The 24,463-nt window shown below is 42.7% G+C and overlaps 1 protein-coding gene across 2 annotated transcripts in view; it reads right to left on the reverse strand.

Moving 5' to 3' along the window:
- LOC118379869 (calpain-2 catalytic subunit-like) overlaps positions 1-20,922 on the reverse strand; it is a 63,557-nt gene extending 42,635 nt beyond the window's left edge. Inside the window, exons 1-3 of one of the 2 annotated variants that reach the window (XR_008077840.1) lie at positions 20,213-20,922; positions 13,147-13,216; positions 335-456 (exon numbers count right to left, since the gene is read on the reverse strand). Coding sequence is in view for 1 of the 2 variants with exons in the window: in XM_052477526.1 (XP_052333486.1) it covers positions 335-456; positions 13,147-13,216; positions 20,213-20,449 (429 nt within the window). In the remaining variant the exon portion in view is untranslated. The remainder of the gene's footprint in view (positions 1-334; positions 457-13,146; positions 13,217-20,212) is intronic. The other variant, XM_052477526.1, reaches the window with a different exon arrangement.
- Between the last annotated feature and the right edge of the window lie 3,541 nt (positions 20,923-24,463).

The following is a 24,463-nucleotide window of genomic DNA, read 5'->3' on the forward strand; positions in this document are numbered from 1 at the left end:
TTAAATTATGACTGAAAATCTCTCCAAAAACTCTTGTCCAATCCACTTCAAATTTTAGTCGCAGAGAAAACTGAAGTTACTTTTGTTTAGTTCTAGTTTTTTCTGGGTCTATTTAGTCACTTACTCTCGTCAATTGCCACTGAAAAATATACTTTAAACAAATATTTTAGTCACTATATTTGTTAAAGTAAATGAACACTGGCCTGCGCACCAAATTGCACACTATTCCCTTTATTATGCACTACACTTCTTTTTTTAATACCAGAGCCTAGTTTAAAAGTAGTGTACTATATAGGGAGGCATTTTGGGATGCAGCCCGTGACACTGTCTCTACCTGGAAGTGAAAGATCCCAGCGTACTCTCCACGTCCAAAGCCTTGTCCTGCAGGAACAACCCGGGCCATCACATCTTCATTCAGGGTCAGAGAGGCGATGGCCGCCAGGAGCCAGCAGTCACCTGGAGGGGGAAACAGAGAAGAGAGATTAAGGGAGTGGAGGTCATCACAGGTCAGAGAGAGACGAAGGGAGTGGAGGTCATCACAGGTCAGAGAGAGACGAAGGGAGTGGAGGTCACAGGTCAGAGACTAAGGGAGTGGAGGTCATCACAGGTCAGAGAGACTAAGGGAGTGGAGGTCATCACTGGTCAGAGAGACGTGAGAGTGGAGGTCATCACAGGTCAGAGAGAGACGAAGGGAGTGGAGGTCATCACTGGTCAGAGAGACGTGAGAGTGGAGGTCATCACTGGTCAGAGAGACGTGAGAGTGGAGTTCATCACTGGTCAGAGAGACGTGAGAGACTAAGGGAGTGGAGGTCATCACTGGTCGGTATTCAAACCTCATTCTTTACATTCCTGATTGACTAATTGCTTTTCATTCTATACTGAAAAAATATATAAACACAACATGCAACAATGTCTAGGATTTTACTGAGTTACAACTCATAGAAGGAAATCAGTCAATTGAAATAAATTCATTAGGCCCTAATCTATAGATTTCACATGACTGGGCAGGGGAGTAGACATGGGAGGGCATAGGGCCACCCGCTTGGGAGCCTCAGCCAATCAGAATGAGTTTTTCCCCACAAAAGGGCTTTATTACAGACAGAAATACTCCTCAGTTTCATCAGCTGTCCTGGTGGCTGGTCTCAGACGATCCCGCAGGTAAAGAAGACGGATGTGGAGGTCCTGGGCTGGTCATACCATAACCCCACCGTCACCACTCTGTTCACAACGTTGACATCAGCAAACAGCCCACCCATACAACGCCATACACGTGGTCTGCAGTTGTCAGGCCGGTTGGACGGACCGCCAAATTCTCTCAAACGAAGTTTGAGGCGGCTTATGGTTGAGAAATTAACATTCAATTCTCTGGGAACGGTTCAATGGGATGCTCCCTCAAAACTTGAGACATCTGTAGCATTGTGTTGTGTGACAAAACTGCACATTTTAGAACGGCCGTTTATTGTCCCCAGCACAAGGTGCACCTGTGTAATGATCATGCTGTTTAATCAGCTTCTTGTATGAGACCCTGCAAGGGACTAATGTGACCCAGTCATTATAAAGGGACTAATGTGACCCAGTCATTATAAAGGGACTAATGTGACCCAGTCATTATAAAGGGACTAATGTGACCCAGTCATTATAAAGGGACTAATGTGACCCAGTCATTATAAAGGGACTAATGTCAGTCATTATAAAGGGACTAATGTGATCCAGTCATTATAAAGGGACTAATGTCACCCAGTCATTATAAAGGGACTAATGTGACCCAGTCATTATAAAGGGACTAATGTGACCCAGTCATTATAAAGGGACTAATGTGACCCAGTCATTATAAAGGGACTAATGTGACCCAGTCATTATAAAGGGACTAATGTGACCCAGTCATTATAAAGGGACTAATGTGACCCAGTCATTATAAAGGGACTAATGTGATCCAGTCATTATAAAGGGACTAATGTGACCCAGTCATTATAAAGGGACTAATGTGACCCAGTCATTATAAAGGGACTAATGTGACCCAGTCATTATAAAGGGACTAATGTGACCCAGTCATTATAAAGGGACTAATGTGACCCAGTCATTATAAAGGGACTAATGTGACCCAGTCATTATAAAGGGACTAATGTGACCCAGTCATTATAAAGGGACTAATGTGACCCAGTCATTATAAAGGGACTAATGTGACCCAGTCATTATAAAGGGACTAATGTGACCCAGTCATTATAAAGGGACTAATGTGACCCAGTCATTATAAAGGGACTAATGTGACCCAGATTGCAGACCCAGAGCGTTGCAAATTATGTGTTATGCAAAATATATCTGGCAAAGTGTGTTTGTTTAAAGAGCCACGCCTGAAATGATCAAAACTTCATTGCTCTGACTGGGCATCATCACGCCTGGATAAACCAGACGGACCTTCAGTGTCTATGGTGAGGCAGTGGTTTAACCAATAATCACACTATTGAATATGCTGTCTGGCAGTAACACAGAACCCTGAGAACTGATATATCCAGGAAACAAACACAGAACCCTGAGAACTGATATATCCTGGAACACAGAACCCTGAGAACTGATATATCCTGGAACACAGAACCCTGAGAACTGATATATCCAGGAACACAGAACCCTGAGAACTGATATATCCTGGAAACAAACACAGAACCCTGAGAACTGATATATCCTGGAAACAAACACAGAACCTGAGAACTGATATATCCTGGAAACAAACAGAACCCTGAGAACTGATATATCCTGGAAACAAACAGAACCCTGAGAACTGATATATCCTGGAAACAAACAGAACCCTGAGAACTGATATATCCAGGAACACAGAACCCTGATAACTGATATATCCTGGAAACAAACACAGAACCTGAGAACTGATATATCCTGGTAAACAAACACAGAACCTGAGAACTGATATATCCTGGAAACAAACAGAACCCTGAGAACTGATATATCCTGGAAACAAACAGAACCCTGAGAACGGATATATCCTGGAAACAAACAGAACCCTGAGAACTGATATATCCTGGAAACAAACAGAACCCTGAGAACTGATATATCCTGGAAACAAACCGAACCCTGAGAACTGATATATCCTGGAAACAAACCGAACCCTGAGAACTGATATATCCAGGAACACAGAACCCTGAGAACGGATATATCCTGGAAACAAACAGAACCCTGAGAACTGATATATCCTGGAAAAAAACACAGAACCCTGAGAACTGATATATCCTGGAAACAAACAGAACCCTGAGAACTGATATATCCTGGAACACAGAACCCTGAGAACTGATATATCCTGGAAACAAACACAGAACCTGAGAACTGATATATCCTGGAAACAAACACAGAACCCTGAGAACTGATATATCCTGGAAACAAACACAGAACCTGAGAACTGATATATCCTGGAAACAAACACAGAACCCTGAGAACTGATATATCCTGGAAACAAACAGAACCCTGAGAACTGATATATCCTGGAACACAGAACCCTGAGAACTGATATATCCTGGAACACATAACCCTGAGAACTGATATATCCTGGAAACAAACACAGAACCTGAGAACTGATATATCCTGGAAACAAACACAGAACCTGAGAACTGATATATCCTGGAACACAGAACCCTGATAACTGATATATCCTGGAAACAAACACAGAACCTGAGAACTGATATATCCTGGAACACAGAACCCTGATAACTGATATATCCTGGAAACAAACACAGAACCCTGATAACTGATATATCCTGGAAACAAACACAGAACCTGAGAACTGATATCCTGGAAACAAACAGAACCCTGAGAACTGATATATCCTGGAAACAAACACAGAACCCTGGGAACTGATATATCCTGGAAACAAACAGAACCCTGAGAACTGATACATCCTGGAAACAAACACAGCACCTGAGAACTGATATATCCTGGAAACAAACAGAACCCTGAGAACTGATATATCCTGGAAACAAACACAGAACCCTGAGAACTGATATATCCTGGAACACAGAACCCTGAGAACTGATATATCCTGGAAACAAACACAGAACCCTGAGAACTGATATATCCTGGAAACAAACAGAACCCTGAGAACTGATATATCCTGGAAACAAACACAGAACCCTGAGAACTGATATATCCTGGAAACAAACACAGAACCCTGAGAACTGATATATCCTGGAAACAAACACAGAACCCAAACACAGAACCTGAGAACTGATATATCCTGGAAACAAACACAGAACCCAGATATATCCTGGAAACAAACAGAACCTGAGAACTGATATATCCTGGAACACAGAACCCTGAGAACTGATATATCCTGGAAACAAACACAGAACTGATATATCCTGGAAACAAACACAGAACCCTGAGAACTGATATATCCTGGAACACAGAACCCTGAGAACTGATATATCCTGGAAACAAACACAGAACCTGAGAACTGATATATCCTGGAAACAAACACAGAACCCTGAGAACTGATATATCCTGGAAACAAACACAGAAAACAATATCCTGGAACACAGAACCCTGAGAACTGATATATCCTGGAACACAGAACCCTGAGAACTGATATATCCTGGAACACAGAACCCTGATAACTGATATATCCTGGAAACAAACACAGAACCTGAGAACTGATATCCTGGAAACAAACAGAACCCTGAGAACTGATATATCCTGGAAACAAACACAGAACCCTGGGAACTGATATATCCTGGAAACAAACAGAACCCTGAGAACTGATACATCCTGGAAACAAACACAGCACCTGAGAACTGATATATCCTGGAAACAAACAGAACCCTGAGAACTGATATATCCTGGAAACAAACACAGAACCCTGAGAACTGATATATCCTGGAACACAGAACCCTGAGAACTGATATATCCTGGAAACAAACACAGAACCCTGAGAACTGATATATCCTGGAACACAGAACCCTGAGAACTGATATATCCTGGAAACAAACACAGAACCTGAGAACTGATATATCCTGGAAACAAACACAGAACCCTGAGAACTGATATATCCTGGAAACAAACACAGAACCCTGAGAACTGATATATCCTGGAAACAAACACAGATCCCCGAGAACTGATATATCCTGGAACACAGAACCCTTAGAACTGATATATCCTGGAAACAAACACAGAACTGATATATCCAGGAAACAAACACAGAACCCTGAGAACTGATATATCCTGGAACACAGAACCCTGAGAACTGATATATCCTGGAAACAAACACAGAACCTGAGAACTGATATATCCTGGAAACAAACACAGAACCCTGAGAACTGATATATCCTGGAAACAAACACAGAACCCTGAGAACTGATATATCCTGGAACACAGAACCCTGAGAACTGATATATCCTGGAACACAGAACCCTGAGAACTGATATATCCTGGAAACAAACAGAACCCTGAGAACTGATATATCCTGGAAACAAACACAGAACCCTGAGAACTGATATATCCTGGAAACAAACACAGAACCCCGATAACTGATATATCCTGGAACACAGAACCCTAAGAACTGATATATCCTGGAAACAAACACAGAACCCTGAGAACTGATATATCCTGGAAACAAACAGAACCCTGAGAACTGATATATCCTGGAAACAAACACAGAACCCTGAGAACTGATATATCCTGGAACACAGAACCCCGAGAACTGATATATCCTGGAACACAGAACCCTGAGAACTGATATATCCTGGAACACAGAACCCTGAGAACTGATATATCCTGGAAACAAACACAGAACCCTTAGAACTGATATATCCTGGAAACAAACACAGCAGATAGCCTAGCAGTTAAGAGCATTGGGCCAGATAGTCTACCCTGCTGGGTTAATGATAGTACACTAGTCTACCCTGCTGGGTTAATGACAGGCCAGTACACTAGTCTACCCTGCTGGGTTAATGACAGGACAGGCCACTAGTCTACCCTGCTGGGTTAATGATAGTACACTAGTCTACCCCGCTGGGTTAATGACAGGCCAGTACACTAGTCTACCATGCTGGGTTAATGACAGGCCAGTACACTAGTCTACCCTGCTGGGTTAATGATAGTACACTAGTCTACCCTGCTGGGTTAATGACAGGCCAGTACACTAGTCTACCCTGCTGGGTTAATGACAGGCCAGTACACTAGTCTACCCTGCTGGGTTAATGACAGGCCAGTACACTAGTCTACCCTGCTGGGTTAATGACAGGACAGGCCACTAGTCTACCCTGCTGGGTTAATGACAGGACAGTACACTAGTCTACCCTGATGGGTTAATGACAGGCCAGTACACTAGTCTACCCTGTTAATGACAGTACACTAGTCTACCCTGCTGGGTTAATGACAGTACACTAGTCTACCCTGCTGGGTTAATGACAGTACACTAGTCTACCCTGCTGGGTTAATGACAGGACACTAGTCTACCCTGCTGGGTTAATGACAGTACACTAGTCTACCCTGCTGGGTTAATGATAGTACACTAGTCTACCCTGCTGGGTTAATGACAGGACAGGCCACTAGTCTACCCTGCTGGGTTAATGACAGGACATTAGTCTACCCTGCTGGGTTAATGATAGTACACTAGTCTACCCTGCTGGGTTAATGATAGTACACTAGTCTACCCTGCTGGGTTAATGACAGTACACTAGTCTACCCTGCTGGGTTAATGACAGTACACTAGTCTACCCTGCTGGGTTAATGACAGGACACATAGTACCCTGCTGGGTTAATGACTAGTCTACCCTGCTGGGTTAATGACAGTACACTAGTCTACCCTGCTGGGTTAATGACAGTACACTAGTCTACCCTGCTGGGTTAATGACAGACCTACCCTGCTGGGTTAATGACAGGACAGGCCACTAGTCTACCCTGCTGGGTTAATGACAGTACACTAGTCTACCCTGCTGGGTTAATGACAGTACACTAGTCTACCCTGCTGGGTTAATGATAGTACACTAGTCTACCCTGCTGGGTTAATGACAGGACAGGCCACTAGTCTACCCTGCTGGGTTAATGATAGTACACTAGTCTACCCTGCTGGGTTAATGATAGTACACTAGTCTACCCTGCTGGGTTAATGACAGTACACTAGTCTACCCTGCTGGGTTAATGATAGTACACTAGTCTACCCTGCTGGGTTAATGATAGTACACTAGTCTACCCTGCTGGGTTAATGACAGGCCAGTACACTAGTCTACCCTGCTGGGTTAATGATAGGCCAGTACACTAGTCTACCCTGCTGGGTTAATGACAGTACACTAGTCTATCCTGCTGGGTTAATGATAGTACACTAGTCTATCCTGCTGGGTTAATGACAGTACACTAGTCTATCCTGCTGGGTTAATGACAGGCCAGTACACTAGTCTACCCTGCTGGGTTAATGATAGTACACTAGTCTACCCTGCTGGGTTACTGACAGGACAGGCCACTAGTCTACCCTGCTGGGTTAATGACAGGACAGTACACTAGTCTACCCTGCTGGGTTAATGACAGTATACTAGTCTACCCTGCTGGGTTAATGACAGGACACTAGTCTACCCTGCTGGGTTAATGATATTACACTAGTCTACCCTGCTGGGTTAATGACAGTACACTAGTCTACCCTGCTGGGTTAATGACAGTACACTAGTCTACCCTGCTGGGTTAATGACAGGACAGTACACTAGTCTACCCTGCTGGGTTAATGACAGTACACTAGTCTACCCTGCTGGGTTAATGACAGGACACTAGTCTACCCTGCTGGGTTAATGATAGTACACTAGTCTACCCTGCTGGGTTAATGACAGTACACTAGTCTACCCTGCTGGGTTAATGACAGTACACTAGTCTACCCTGCTGGGTTAATGACAGGCCACTAGTCTACCCTGCTGGGTTAATGACAGGCCACTAGTCTACCCTGCTGGGTTAATGATAGTACACTAGTCTACCCTGCTGGGTTAATGACAGGCCACTAGTCTACCCTGCTGGGTTAATGATAGTACACTAGTCTACCCTGCTGGGTTAATGACAGGCCACTAGTCTACCCTGCTGGGTTAATGACAGGCCACTAGTCTACCCTGCTGGGTTAATGACAGTACACTAGTCTACCCTGCTGGGTTAATGACAGTACACTAGTCTACCCTGCTGGGTTAATGACAGTACACTAGTCTACCCTGCTGGGTTAATGACAGGCCACTAGTCTACCCTGCTAGGTTAATGATAGTACACTAGTCTACCCTGCTGGGTTACTGACAGGCCACTAGTCTACCCTGCTAGGTTACTGACAGGCCACTAGTCTACCCTGCTGGGTTAATGACAGGCCACTAGTCTACCCTGCTGGGTTAATGATAGTACACTAGTCTACCCTGCTGGGTTACTGACAGGCCACTAGTCTACCCTGCTAGGTTACTGACAGGCCACTAGTCTACCCTGCTGGGTTAATGACAGGCCACTAGTCTACCCTGCTGGGTTAATGATAGTACACTAGTCTACCCTGCTGGGTTAATGACAGTACACTAGTCTACCCTGCTGGGTTAATGACAAGCCACAAGTCTACCCTGCTGGGTTAATGACAGACCAGTACACTAGTCTACCCTGCTGGGTTAATGACAGGCCACTAGTCTACCCTGCTAGGTTAATGATAGTACACTAGTCTACCCTGCTGGGTTAATGACAGGCCACTAGTCTACCCTGCTAGGTTAATGATAGTACACTAGTCTACCCTGCTGGGTTAATGACAGGCCACTAGTCTACCCTGCTGGGTTAATGATAGTACACTAGTCTACCCTGCTGGGTTAATGACAGGACACTAGTCTACCCTGCTGGGTTAATGACAGGACAGTACACTAGTCTACCCTGCTGGGTTAATGATAGTACACTAGTCTACCCTGCTGGGTTAATGACAGGCCACTAGTCTACCCTGCTAGGTTAATGATAGTACACTAGTCTACCCTGCTGGGTTAATGACAGGCCACTAGTCTACCCTGCTGGGTTAATGATAGTACACTAGTCTACCCTGCTGGGTTAATGACAGGACACTAGTCTACCCTGCTGGGTTAATGACAGGACACTAGTCTACCCTGCTGGGTTAATGACACTAGTCTACCCTGCTGTTAATGATAGTACTCTACCCTGCTGGGTTAATCTACCCTGCTGGGTTAATGATAGTACACTAGTCTACCCTGCTGGGTTAATGACAGGCCACTACCCTGCTGGGTTAATGACCCCACTATTCTACCCTGCTTTAATGACAGGCCATTAGTCTACCCTGCTAGGTTAATGATAGTACACTAGTCTACCCTGCTGGGTTAATGACAGGCCACTAGTCTACCCTGCTGGGTTAATGATAGTACACTAGTCTACCCTGCTGGGTTAATGACAAGACAGGCCACTAGTCTACCCTGCTGGGTTAATGACAGGCCACTAGTCTACCCTGCTAGGTTAATGATAGTACACTAGTCTACCCTGCTGGGTTAATGACAGGCCACTAGTCTACCCTGCTAGGTTAATGATAGTACACTAGTCTACCCTGCTGGGTTAATGACAGGCCATTAGTCTACCCTGCTGGGTTAATGACAGGCCACTATTCTACCCTGCTAGGTTAATGACAGGCCATTAGTCTACCCTGCTAGGTTAATGATAGTACACTAGTCTACCCTGCTGGGTTAATGATAGTACACTAGTCTACCCTGCAGGGTTAATGACAGGACAGGCCACTAGTCTACCCTGCTGGGTTAATGACAGGCCACTAGTCTACCCTGCTAGGTTAATGATAGTACACTAGTCTACCCTGCTGGGTTAATGACAGGCCACTAGTCTACCCTGCTAGGTTAATGATAGTACACTAGTCTACCCTGCTGGGTTAATGACAGGCCATTAGTCTACCCTGCTAGGTTAATGATAGTACACTAGTCTACCCTGCTGGGTTAATGATAGTACACTAGTCTACCCTGCTGGGTTAATGACAGACAGGCCACTGACAGGGTTAATGACAGGCCACTAGTCTACCCTGCTGGGTTAATGACAGGCCACTAGTCTACCCTGCTGGGTTAATGACAGGCCACTAGTCTACCCTGCTAGGTTAATGACAGGCCACTAGTCTACCCTGCTGGGTTAATGACAGGCCATTAGTCTACCCTGCTGGGTTAATGATAGTACTACCCTGCTAGGTTAATGACAGGCCATTAGTCTACCCTGCTGGGTTAATGATAGTACACTAGTCTACCCTGCAGGGTTAATGACAGGACAGGCCACTAGTCTACCCTGCTGGGTTAATGACAGGCCACTAGTCTACCCTGCTAGGTTAATGATAGTACACTAGTCTACCCTGCTGGGTTAATGACAGGCCACTAGTCTACCCTGCTAGGTTAATGATAGTACACTAGTCTACCCTGCTGGGTTAATGACAGGCCATTAGTCTACCCTGCTAGGTTAATGATAGTACACTAGTCTACCCTGCTGGGTTAATGGTAGTACACTAGTCTACCCTGCTGGGTTAATGACAGGACAGGCCACTAGTCTACCCTGCTGGGTTAATGACAGGCCACTAGTCTACCCTGCTAGGTTAATGATAGTACACTAGTCTACCCTGCTGGGTTAATGACAGGCCACTAGTCTACCCTGCTAGGTTAATGATAGTACACTAGTCTACCCTGCTGGGTTAATGGCAGTACACTAGTCTACCCTGCTGGGTTAATGACAGGCCAGTACACTAGTCTACCCTGCTGGGTTAATGACAGGCCAGTACACTAGTCTACCCTGCTGGGTTAATGACAGGCCACTAGTCTACCCTGCTAGGTTAATGATAGTACACTAGTCTACCCTGCTGGGTTAATGACAGTACACTAGTCTACCCTGCTGGGTTAATGACAGTACACTAGTCTACCCTGCTAGGTTAATGATAGTACACTAGTCTACCCTGCTGGGTTAATGACAGTACACTAGTCTACCCTGCTGGGTTAATGACAGGCCACTAGTCTACCCTGCTGGGTTAATGACAGGCCAGTACACTAGTCTACCCTGCTGGGTTAATGACAGGCCACTAGTCTACCCTGCTAGGTTAATGATAGTACACTAGTCTACCCTGCTGGGTTAATGACAGGCCAGTACACTAGTCTATCCTGCTAGGTTAATGATAGTACACTAGTCTATCCTGTAGGATTAACACACAAATAAACACCATTCTTTGTTAGAGAAGATTGGTAAACGGTTGAGGGTGAGGCTCGTTGTCAGCAAATGGAAAGGGAAGTGGGTCTCATTTCCAGTAACTGGCTCTGTGAAGACTTCCTCCCAGCATGGTAACTGAGCTGGTTTCCATAGAGATATCTCGGTTTGTCCATATTTTCTACTATACCTCATTACAGAGATAACAACATATCATGTCTTATATTATTATACCTCAGAGATAACATTACATGTTTTATACCTCAGAAATAAAAACCTGACATGTTTTATATTATCATACCTCATGACAGAGACAACAACCTGACATGTTTTATATTATTATACCTCATGACAGAGATAACAACCTGACATGTTTTAAATGATACCTCATGACAGAGATAACAACCTGCCATGTTTTATAGTATTATACCTCATGACAGAGATAACAACCTGCCATGTTTTATAGTATTATACCTCATGACAGAGATAACAACCTGACATGTTTTATAGTATTATACCTCATGACAGAGATAACAACCTGACATGTTTTATAGTATTATACCTCATGACAGAGATAACAACCTGACATGTTTTATATTATTATACCTCATGACAGAGATAACAACCTGCCATGTTTTATATTATTATACCTCATGACAGAGATAACAACCTGCCATGTTTTATATTATCATACCTCATGACAGAGATAACAACCTGACATGTTTTATATTATTATACCTCATGACAGAGATAACAACCTGACATGTTTTAAATGATACCTCATGACAGAGATAACAACCTGCCATGTTTTATAGTATTATACCTCATGACAGAGATAACAACCTGACATGTTTTATATTATTATACCTCATGACAGAGATAACAACCTGACATGTTTTATAGTATTATACCTCATGACAGAGATAACAACCTGACATGTTTTATAGTATTATACCTCATGACAGAGATAACAACCTGACATGTTTTATAGTATTATACCTCATGACAGAGATAACAACCTGACATGTTTTATAGTATTATACCTGATGACAGAGATAACAACCTGACATGTTTTATATTATTATACCTCATGACAGAGATAACAACCTGCCATGTTTTATATTATTATACCTCATGACAGAGATAACAACCTGACATGTTTTATATTATTATACCTCATGACAGAGATAACAACCTGACATGTTTTATATTATTATACCTCATGACAGAGATAACAACCTGACATGTTTTATATTATTATACCTCATGACAGAGATAACAACCTGCCATGTTTTATATTATTATACCTCATGACAGAGATAACAACCTGACATGTTTTATATTATTATACCTCATGACAGAGATAACAACCTGACATGTTTTATAGTATTATACCTCATGACAGAGATAACAACCTGCCATGTTTTATATTATTATACCTCATGACAGAGATAACAACCTGACATGTTTTATATTATTATACCTCATGACAGAGATAACAACCTGACATGTTTTATATTATTATACCTCATGACAGAGATAACAACCTGACATGTTTCATATTATTATACCTCATGACAGAGATAACACCCTGACATGTTTTATATGATACCTCATGACAGAGATAACACCCTGACATGTTTTATATGATACCTCATGACAGAGATAATAACCTGCCATGTTTTATATGATACCCCATGACAGAGATAATAACCTGACATATTTTATATTATTCAGTACCTTAGTGAGACAACAACCTGACATGGAGGCTGTTCAGTGGTAGTCTAGGAAACCAAATCACCTGTGTACAATGAGCTAATACATATGCTGTGATCCTCAGGGGGAATAACTGAACAATGAATTACATATGCTACTAGTCTCCTCACAGCTGAAACCATGGATACAGTTACAAACCGGCGACCCTGTGGTTTTGGTTTGGTTCCTGTTTTGGTACCGACTATGAAAGTGACTTACCCAAGCCGCCTTGGCAGATGTCGGTTCTCGAGGCTCCACCAATGATGAACTCTGGGCTGGACACCAGCTCCTATTCAGGGAGAGACGACCAAAGCATGAGTAAAACTGTGAAAGATACTACTGAGAATTTCAATAAAATAAAAAGTACAGATTTTGGGGCTTCCAAACTTTGCAGCCCTAGTTAAAGCAATACGCTAGCTTGGGGGGAATAACTGCACAATGAGCTACTAGTGTAGCCTCAGGGGGAATAACTGCACAATGAGCTACTAGTGTAGCCTCAGGGGGAATAACTGCACAATGAGCTACTAGTGTAGCCTCAGGGGGAATAACTGCACAATGAGCTACTAGTGTAGCCTCGGGGGGAATAACTGCACAATGAGCTACTAGTGTAGCCTCGGGGGGAATAACTGCACAATGAGCTACTAGTGTAGCCTCGGGGGGAATAACTGCACAATGAGCTACTAGTGTAGCCTCAGGGGAATAACTGCACAATGAGCTACTAGTGTAGCCTCAGGGGAATAACTGCACAATGAGCTACTAGTGTAGCCTTGGGGGAATAACTGCACAATGAGCTACTAGTGTAGCCTCGGGGGAATAACTGCACAATGAGCTACTAGTGTAGCCTCAGGGGGAATAACTGCACAATGAGCTACTAGTGTAGCCTCAGGGGGAATAACTGCACAATGAGCTACTAGTGTAGCCTCAGGGGGAATAACTGCACAATGAGCTACTAGTGTAGCCTCAGGGGGAATAACTGCACAATGAGCTACTAGTGTAGCCTCAGGGGGAATAACTGCACAATGAGCTACTAGTGTAGCCTCAGGGGGAATAACTGCACAATGAGCTACTAGTGTAGCCTCAGGGGGAATAACTGCACAATGAGCTACTAGTGTAGCCTCAGGGGGAATAACTGCACAATGAGCTACTAGTGTAGCCTCGGGGGAATAACTGCACAATGAGCTACTAGTGTAGCCTCAGGGGGAACAACTGCACAATGAGCTACTAGTGTAGCCTCAGGGGGAATAACTGCACAATGAGCTACTAGTGTAGCCTCAGGGGGAATAACTGCACAATGAGCTACTAGTGTAGCCTCAGGGGGAATAACTGCACAATGAGCTACTAGTGTAGCCTCAGGGGGAATAACTGCACAATGAGCTACTAGTGTAGCCTCAGGGGGAATAACTGCACAATGAGCTACTAGTGTAGCCTCAGGGGGAACAACTGCACAATGAGCTACTAGTGTAGCCTCAGGGGGAACAACTGCACAATGAGCTACTAGTGTAGCCTCAGGGGGAACAACTGCACAATGAGCTACTAGTGTAGCCTCAGGGGGAACAACTGCACAATGAGCTACTAGTGTAGCCTCAGGGGGAATAACTGCACAATGAGCTACTAGTGTAGCCTCAGGTATTTCATAGAGCACTGATATATTATCTACTATTCAGGGACCAATACATGATTAAGATTAAAATTGTTTTGAACTTTTAAAACAACTGTTTTTTTGTTACGTTCAAAAGGCTTTCCTGCGAAGTCGTGAATTGCGACATACGCCTAGTTACCTGAATCAGGTCACATATGGCCTATAATTAATTACAATACGAGTGAAATAGTTTTAATTCCAAAACAATTGTAATTAAGCATTTTTAAAAAAAAGCCTATTCTCTGTGTTTGAATGGTGTGGGCGTATACCGGTGATTAAAACCATTCATGCGAGTAGACCGCTGATTGGCTCAGGAGGATTTCACCATAGCTCAGGAGATCAGGAGGATTTCACCATAGCAAGCATTTTTTTTAAGTCTGTTTGGGCGGGGCGGGGGGGCAGTTATTATCCTATTTATGCTTTGGCCACAAATACGAGTATAGGATGAGTCAACAGCATTATCTGGGTATGCGTTAACAGAATATTAACTTTTAAAAGTCTGTTTTTCACTCGACAGTAACATTCATAGCAGATTTGACTAAAAGGATCATCCAATAATAATTATGAAATAAAAGCACATGGGAATGAAGAGGGTAGAATGAATGAAGAGGGTAGCATGAATGAAGAGGGTAGAATGAATGAAGAGGGTAGCATGAATGAAGAGGGTAGCATGAATGAAGAGGGTAGCATGAATGAAGAGGGTAGAATGAATGAAGAGGGTAGAATGAATGAAGAGGGAAGAGGGTAATGAATGAATGAATGAAGGGGTAGAATGAATGAAGAGGGTAGCATGAATGAATGAGAAGGGTAGAATGAATGAAGAGGGTAGAATGAATGAAGAGGGTAGCATGAATGAAGAGGGTAGAATGAATGAAGAGGGTAGAATGAATGAAGAGGGTAGAATGAATGAAGAGGGTAGAATGAATGAAGAGGGTAGCATGAATGAAGAGGGTAGCATGAATGAAGAGGGTAGAATGAATGAAGAGGGTAGCATGAATGAAGAGGGTAGCATGAATGAAGAGGGTAGAATGAATGAAGAGGGTAGAATGAATGAAGAGGGTAGAATGAATGAAGAGGGTAGAATGAATGAAGAGGGTAGCATGAATGAAGAGGGTAGAATGAATGAAGAGGGTAGCATGAATGAAGAGGGTAGCATGAATGAAGAGGGTAGAATGAATGAAGAGGGTAGCATGAATGAAGAGGGTAGAATGAATGAAGAGGGTAGAATGCATGAAGAGGGTAGCATGAATGAAGAGGGTAGAATGAATGAAGAGGGTAGAATGAATGAAGAGGGTAGCATGAATGAAGAGGGTAGAATGAATGAAGAGGGTAGAATGCATGAAGAGGGTAGCATGAATGAAGAGGGTAGAATGAATGAAGAGGGTAGAATGAATGAAGAGAGTAGCATGAATGAAGAGGGTAGCATGAATGAAGAGGGTAGAATGAATGAAGAGGGTAGCATGAATGAAGAGGGTAGCATGAATGAAGAGGGTAGACCGATACTCATTAAAGTCATGCACGAATAAAGGGCAGGGTCAACGATGACCTAACGTAACCTCAATTGTCTCAAAGTCTACGAGTCGATCTGTTGACAGACAAAACAAAAAGGTGTAGGATCAGATGACTAACGCCAAAGTTCCATCCGAATAGTTGGAGGATAAGTCACCACCCCACCCTGACCATGTTCTTCGTTCATTTAGCCGTACGGTAACAGTTTCAGTTGTTTTGGATACAAGTGATTCCTTTACGCCCAACGGTCCAATCATATCAAACGGATAACAAGCTTCTGGACACGCCCATCAGACTACTGTGACATCACTGACCCAGGCTATAAAGAGGTATTCCCAGTGAGGATTTGTGTTTGATGATAAAGATTTAGATCAAAACAAAGTATATATCTTCATTATGTCTGATACATATTATAAACAAAAACACAAGTGAGGGAAGAGAAAAGCCCAGATTCTGACTTTTTATAAATAAAATTGAATATTATTTGAAAATGCTGCATAGGCTGAAAAGTAAAGGCAACCCTAAAATGTAAGGCCCGTTAATCCTTATCAACCCTACAATGTAAGGCCTGTTAATCCTTATGAACCCTACAATGTAAGGCCTGTTAATCCTTATGAACCCTACAATGTAAGGCCTGTTAAGCCTTATGAACCCTACAATGTAAGGCCTGTTAAGCCTTATGAACCCTACAATGTAAGGCCTGTTAAGCCTTATGAACCCTACAATGTAAGACCTGTTAATCCTTATGAACCCTACAATGTAAGGCCTGTTAATCCTTATGAACCCTACAATGTAAGGCCTGTTAATCCTTATGAACCCTACAATGTAAGGCCTGTTAAGCCTTATGAACCCTACAATGTAAGGCCTGTTAAGCCTTATGAACCCTACAATGTAAGGCCTGTTAATCCTTATGAACCCTACAATGTAAGGCCTGTTAAGCCTTATGAACCCTACAATGTAAGGCCTGTTAAGCCTTATGAACCCTACAATGTAAGGCCTGTTAAGCCTTATGAACCCTACAATGTAAGGCCTGTTAATCCTTATGAACCCTACAATGTAAGGCCTGTTAATCCTTATGAACCCTACAATGTAAGGCCTGTTAAGCCTTATGAACCCTACAATGTAAGGCCTGTTAATCCTTATGAACCCTACAATGTAAGACCTGTTAATCCTTATGAACCCTACAATGTAAGGCCTGTTAATCCTTATGAACCCTACAATGTAAGGCCTGTTAAGCCTTATGAACCCTACAATGTAAGGCCTGTTAAGCCTTATGAACCCTACAATGTAAGGCCTGTTAAGCCTTATGAACCCTACAATGTAAGGCCTGTTAATCCTTATGAACCCTACAATGTAAGGCCTGTTAATCCTTATGAACCCTACAATGTAAGACCTGTTAATCCTTATGAACCCTACAATGTAAGGCCTGTTAAGCCTTATGAACCCTACAATGTAAGGCCTGTTAAGCCTTATGAACCCTACAATGTAAGGCCTGTTAAGCCTTATGAACCCTACAATGTAAGGCCTGTTAATCCTTATGAACCCTACAATGTAAGACCTGTTAATCCTTATGAACCCTACAATGTAAGGCCTGTTAAGCCTTATGAACCCTACAATGTAAGGCCTGTTAAGCCTTATGAACCCTACAATGTAAGGCCTGTTAAGCCTTATGAACCCTACAATGTAAGGCCTGTTAATCCTTATGAACCCTACAATGTAAGGCCTGTTAATCCTTATGAACCCTACAATGTAAGGCCTGTTAATCCTTATGAACCCTACAATGTAAGGCCTGTTAATCCTTATGAACCCTACAATGTAAGGCCTGTTAAGCCTTATGAACCCTACAATGTAAGACCTGTTAATCCTTATGAACCCTACAATGTAAGACCTGTTAATCCTTATGAACCCTACAATGTAAGGCCTGTTAAGCCTTATGAACCCTACAATGTAAGGCCTGTTAATCCTTATGAACCCTACAATGTAAGACCTGTTAATCCTTATGAACCCTAAAATGATCAGTCAAAATCATGTTTCTCTTGAAATGTGATGATATTTGAAGGAAACCAGATCAAAGTATGAAAAACTGACTGACTCTTCTACATTGATAAAGTTTGATCATAAAGTTACAGTTTCCCCCTCCCACAAGTCAAACACTTGGATTCACTATTAAGAGGACAAGGTGACATCACCTTAACTCTCATTTGAATACACCAATTGTAACATGATATTCTCTTACCTCATTTAAATAAGTACTGCCTTGTAACCAACATTGGAGAAGGCGTGTTTGCAAAGGGGCGTGGTTTATAAAGCTAGGCAGCTACTCTACTGGTGCTAACATTTGATTATAGGGTGTCAGCAAATATAATTAAAAGTTTACCCTATTCATCTCTGGCAAAGATACTTAAAGGTTTAATAGTTACTGGCTAGCTAGTTCTTCATCTGTGTTTAGTGTTAGCTAGTTACTGTTGCTAGTTCTTCGTCGGTGTCTGGTGTTAGCTAGTTACTGTTGCTAGTTCTTCGTCGGTGTCTGGTGTTAGCTAGTTACTGGGTAGCTAGTTCTTCATCTGTGTTTAGTGTTAGCTAGTGTAACAGTACAACTTTTACGTCCGTCCCCTCGCCCATACCCGGGCGCGAACCAGGGACCTTCTGCGCACAACGACAACAGTCACCCTCGAAGCATCATTACCCATCGCTCCACAAAAGCCGCGGCTCTTGCAGAGCAAGGGGAACTACTACTTTAAGGTCTCAGAGCAAGTGACGTAACCGATTGAAACGCTATTTAGCGCACACCGCTAACTAAGCTAGCCGTTTCACATCCGTTACACTAGTTCTTCATCTGTGTTTAGTGTTAGCTAGTTACTGGCTATCTGGGTCTTCAGCCAGCATGCAACAAAAAGGGGGGGGGGAATAGTTGTTCAAAACTCAGATGCAGTTGTCAAGTCTACACAAATATCAGTGCTGCTGTGAACCGTATCACAAGAGAAATGCCAAACTCCAGATGTATAAAAAAAGATATATAATTGATGCAATTTCAATGTTGTTTGAGTTGCTTTGTGTATCACCACGCCTGTCTTTTCAAACTTCCTGGTAGTTAGCCATGAGAGAGACGTTCTTGTCTGTTGTTCAGCTGTTTGAGAGAATGCCAAGAGTGTGCAAAGCTGTCATCAAGGCAAAGGGTGGCTACTTTGAATAATCTCAAATATAAAATATATTTTAATTTGTTTAACACTTTTTTTTGGTTACTACCTGATTCCATATGTGTTATTTCATCGTTTTGATGTCATTATTATTATTCTACAATGTAGAAAATAGTTTTAAAAAATAAATAAATAAAACCCGTTGAATGAGTAGGTGTGTCTAAACTTTTGACTGCTATTGTACATAAACATACATTAATATGGCAGCGGAAAGCAATTGAGAAAACTAAACAAACACGAGGTATAACTAACTAAAACTAACCAGAAACATTTGAGGTATACATCTCGTCTTGTCCGCATCGTCCTCGAAGATAAAATGTGCAGCCGGGAAAACGTATTTCCTAAATTAGACATTCAAGTTTTTCCTTCATCTCTAACCCAGAATAGTTCCTGTTTTCTTTGCAATATATATATTTTTTAAATCAAACAGTACAGCTCTCAGATCATCACATAAAGAACTATCAAATAAAAAGTTAATTGTCCACCTCGCCTAAAATCACAGACAGTACATAGTCTCTCTTCTTCATCTACGTCATTGAACCTACCTACTTTAATTACCAGAGGCAGTATACTGGTTCTCAACTGGGTATACAAGGACGTTTGGTTTCTGGTTAGGCGAGAGGTGACATAAGGTTCTGGATCATAGCTGTTTTTCGATCTGGTTGAAAGTTCTGAGTTATGGTTTAAACCATACATCCGTTTTCTTTAGGGTTGGTTAACTTGTGTTTGATCATATTTACATTGCATCCTAACTTGTTTCTGTTGTAGATCAACTTCCCGTGTATAAAGTTGGTCTGTTTTGTTTGGTATACGGTATTATCAAATATTTTGTTATACAAATAAAAAAAAATCCAGAGATAACGCTTTGGTCTATTTTGATCAATACAAATCCAGCCATAGAGCAGACATTTAACTTGTGCGCTTAATGGCAGTAACTTACCCCAGGTCGTTTCCATTGCACACCTCTGGTTTTGGAAGATCTCGGTCCGAGCTCATTGAATCCCAAGGACGCAGGTTCGGCTGGAAAAGTGGAATCCGTGAAAAGTGAACCTCTACTCAGACACTCGCTCCTGAGAGACTCGAAGTCTTGGTTTAGGTACTTCGACGCATTGGCATTAGTGCCAAATCCTGCGGCCAAAGCCCTCTTCTTGGCCAACGTTGATGCCACCCCAGCCATTGTGTAAGTCCTTTTCCTCTGTCGGTTCGGGTGGCTGACTGCGTCGACACAGTGAAAAGAGGAAAATAGTTGGGATGTGTTTCACTGGTGGAAAAGTCTAAATTCCTTCTACGCCCCTGGTTTTTCAGGCGTGGTCTGTCTGCCTCTTGACTGCAAGTCAGTGCGAGTTTTTTTCCCCTCAACAATATGTACATAAGATTTATGTAACCGGAACTGTTGCTTCTACACAACGTTTACTTGTTCAAAAGTATTTAGTGTGAATACGAACACTTTTTAGGCATATGCATCAAACAATCAACCACTCAATGAATCTGTTTGAGTATCATAACGGGGAGGATGAACAGAAAGTCCGAGTCGACTCGAGTCTTAATAACCCGTTTGAACCTGACGCATCAGTCGTGTCTCCATACAGGTAGACAGACAGACGCAGTTGAGAGGTTGGTGTCCGGTAGACGGTCTTCTTCCCTACGACTTGTGAGAGAGAGCCTGTGTAGATTTAAAATACCTCTGTGTTGATCGGAGAAAAGATGGCCACATGTTCAGGGGTTGGTCTATTGATGTTTTCTTATGATAAAGGGAAAAGAACGATTTTTTTTTTCTCCATAAAATAAAAATGCTGTGCTGCTGCACCGGGCTGCCTGTAGTGTGTTGGGGAGCATCAACGGGGGGGTTTGTATGTGTGAGTTGAGTACGTTCTTATAAATGGTTGAAGGTGATTCCGGTCTTCAGTCTGATTTTGTCGTAAAGATGCAGTAATGAAACACAACACTGCCCCTTTAGTCCAACTCCTCTCTCTTGCACACGATCACAGTAGGCCGGACATAACATACCAATGGTCGCGTCTATATCAGTACAGTGCGATTGTAATGTAACGTACAGTATGAAATGTAGAGGCTATAAGCACAGATAATAACCAGACATGTTCATATAGACTCAGGTTAGCCGGACTTTACAAACGCAGGAGTTTTATAATCCGTCTTTGGAAGTGACGTAAAATAGCGTCAAAATAAACTCAACAAACAAAAACACACGACACGACTAATAGAAACAATGTCCATCAATGAAAAGTTGTGCTGCCCTTTACAGTCCAACTCCCCTGTAAAGTAACAATGAACAACGAGAGGGGACATGAGAAGCCATGCTACCCCAATGACAACATGTACAGGAGACAGTACTATAGCCAGCGAGCAGGTAGAGCATAAATTAACAGATATAAAGATCATAAATGCATTAAAATAAATGAAAATCCCAATATGCTGTTAGAATACGATACAATGCCAGCGGCCATATAAACTCATTATCTGTGTTTTTTAATATTAGATTGATGACGAGTTTGTCTGTACCTACCTCTTACAGTACAGGGAAGCTGTATGGGGGGGGAATGATGTTAATGCGGGAATGTTTAGGATGTGTCCAACCTGTTGCAGTAACCATGTCTACCGACAGGGGTAATTTACAAACTGCAGACCTGGATGGACTCAACTAGGTAACGCCATGGAATTCAGACATAGATTACAGGGTGTGTAGAGTACTGTAGAATAGAGATTACAGGGTGTGTAGAGTACTGTAGAACAGAGATTACAGGGTGTGTAGAGTACAGTAGAACAGAGATTACAGGGTGTGTAGAGTACAGTAGAACAGAGATTACAGGGTGTGTAGAGTACAGTAGAACAGAGATTACAGGGTGTGTAGAATACTGTAGAACCGAGATTACAGGGTGTGTAGAATACTGTAGAACAGAGATTACAGGGTGTGTAGAGGACAGTAGAATAGAGATTACAGGGTGTGTAGAATACTGTAGAATAGAGATTACAGGGTGTGTAGAGGACTGTAGAATAGAGATTACAGGGTGTGTAGAGTACAGTAGAACAGAGATTACAGGGTGTGTAGAGGACTGTAGAATAGAGATTACAGGGTGTGTAGAGGACAGTAGAATAGAGATTACAGGGTGTGTAGAGTACTGTAGAATAGAGATTACAGGGTGTGTAGAGTACTGTAGAATAGAGATTACAGGGTGTGTAGAGTACAGTAGAACAGAGATTACAGGGTGTGTAGAGTACAGTAGAACAGAGATTACAGGGTGTGTAGGGTACAGTAGAATAGAGATTACAGGGTGTGTAGAGGACAGTAGAATAGAGATTACAGGGTGTGTAGAGTACTGTAGAACAGAGATTACAGGGTGTGTAGAGTACTGTAGAATAGAGATTACAGGGTGTGTAGAGTACTGTAGAATAGAGATTACAGGGTGTGTAGAGGACAGTAGAATAGAGATTACAGGGTGTGTAGAGTACTGTAGAATAGAGATTACAGGGTGTGTAGAGTACTGTAGAACAGAGATTACAGGGTGTGTAGAGTACTGTAGAATAGAGATTACAGGGTGTGTAGAGGACAGTAGAATAGAGATTACAGGGTGTGTAGAGGACTGTACTTACAGGGTGTGTAGAACAGAGATTACAGGGTGTGTAGAGGACAGTGAATAGAGATTACAGTAGAACAGAACAGATTACAGGGTGTGTAGAACAGGACTGTAGAATTAGAGATGTAGAATAGAGAATACAGTAGAACAGAGATTACAGGGTGTGTAGAGGACTGTAGAACAGAGAACAGAGATTACAGGGTGTGTAGAGGACTGTAGAATAGAGAACAGAGATTACAGGGTGTGTAGAGGACTGTAGAACAGGATTACAGGGTGTGTAGAGGACTGTAGAATAGAGAATACAGAGACAGAGATTACAGGGTGTGTAGAGGACTGTTACAGGGTGTGTAGAACAGAGATTACAGGGTGTGTAGAGGACTGTAGAACAGAGATTACAGTAGAACAGAGATTACAGGGTGTGTAGAGGACTGTAGAACAGAGATTACAGGGAGATTACAGGGTGTGTAGAGGACTGTAGAATAGATAATACAGGGTAGAACAGAACAGATTACAGGGTGTGTAGAGTACTGTAGAACAGAGATTACAGGGTGTGTAGAGGACTGTAGAACAGAGATTACAGGGTGTGTAGAGGACTGTAGAATAGAGAATACAGTAGAACAGAGATTACAGGGTGTGTAGAGGACTGTAGAACAGAGATTACAGGGTGTGTAGAGGACTGTAGAACAGAGATTACAGGGTGTGTAGAGGACTGTAGAATAGAGAATACAGTAGAACAGAGATTACAGGGTGTGTAGAGGACTGTAGAACAGAGATTACAGGGTGTGTAGAGGACTGTAGAACAGAGATTACAGGGTGTGTAGAGGACTGTAGAACAGAGAATACAGTAGAACAGAGATTACAGGGTGTGTAGAGGACTGTAGAACAGAGATTACAGGGTGTGTAGAGGACTGTAGAACAGAGATTACAGGGTGTGTAGAGGACTGTAGAACAGAGATTACAGTAGAACAGAGATTACAGGGTGTGTAGAGGACTGTAGAACAGAGATTACAGGGTGTGTAGAGGACTGCAGACACTCATTCTGATGATTCATGTGTGCTTCTCTTTCAATGGACTTTATTCATGCGGCGGCCATGACTGTTTGGAAACAATAAACACGGGATAGGAAATCCCAGAGGGTAAATACAACACGTATTTACCCTCTAAAGCCACTCCCAACAGAATGTATGATGAAGAAATCCCTCGAGACCAATAAAAGAGGGGTGTAAGAGAGATATCAAGGGAGAGGCTGAGTGTGAACGGAGAGGCTCTGAGTGTGAACGGAGAGGCTCTGAGTGTGAACGGAGAGGCTGAGTGTGAACGGAGAGGCTCTGAGTGTGAACAGAGAGGCTCTGAGTGTGAACAGAGAGGCTCTGAGTGTGAACGGAGAGGCTCTGAGTGTGAACGGAGAGGCTCTGAGTGTGAACGGAGAGGCTCTGAGTGTGAACGGAGAGGCTCTGAGTGTGAACGGAGAGGCGTGTTTCCTCATTCGAGGCTTCCTATTTGTCCATGTCCCTTCATGACTGTTTACAGTATTTGAGTCACCAGCAATATAATAGGATGCCTCTGATGGTGTAGAGTAGCATGTCGATAAACATCAC

The sequence above is a fragment of the Oncorhynchus keta genome, chromosome 24 (assembly GCF_023373465.1).
Source record: "Oncorhynchus keta strain PuntledgeMale-10-30-2019 chromosome 24, Oket_V2, whole genome shotgun sequence".
NCBI lineage: Eukaryota > Metazoa > Chordata > Actinopteri > Salmoniformes > Salmonidae > Oncorhynchus > Oncorhynchus keta.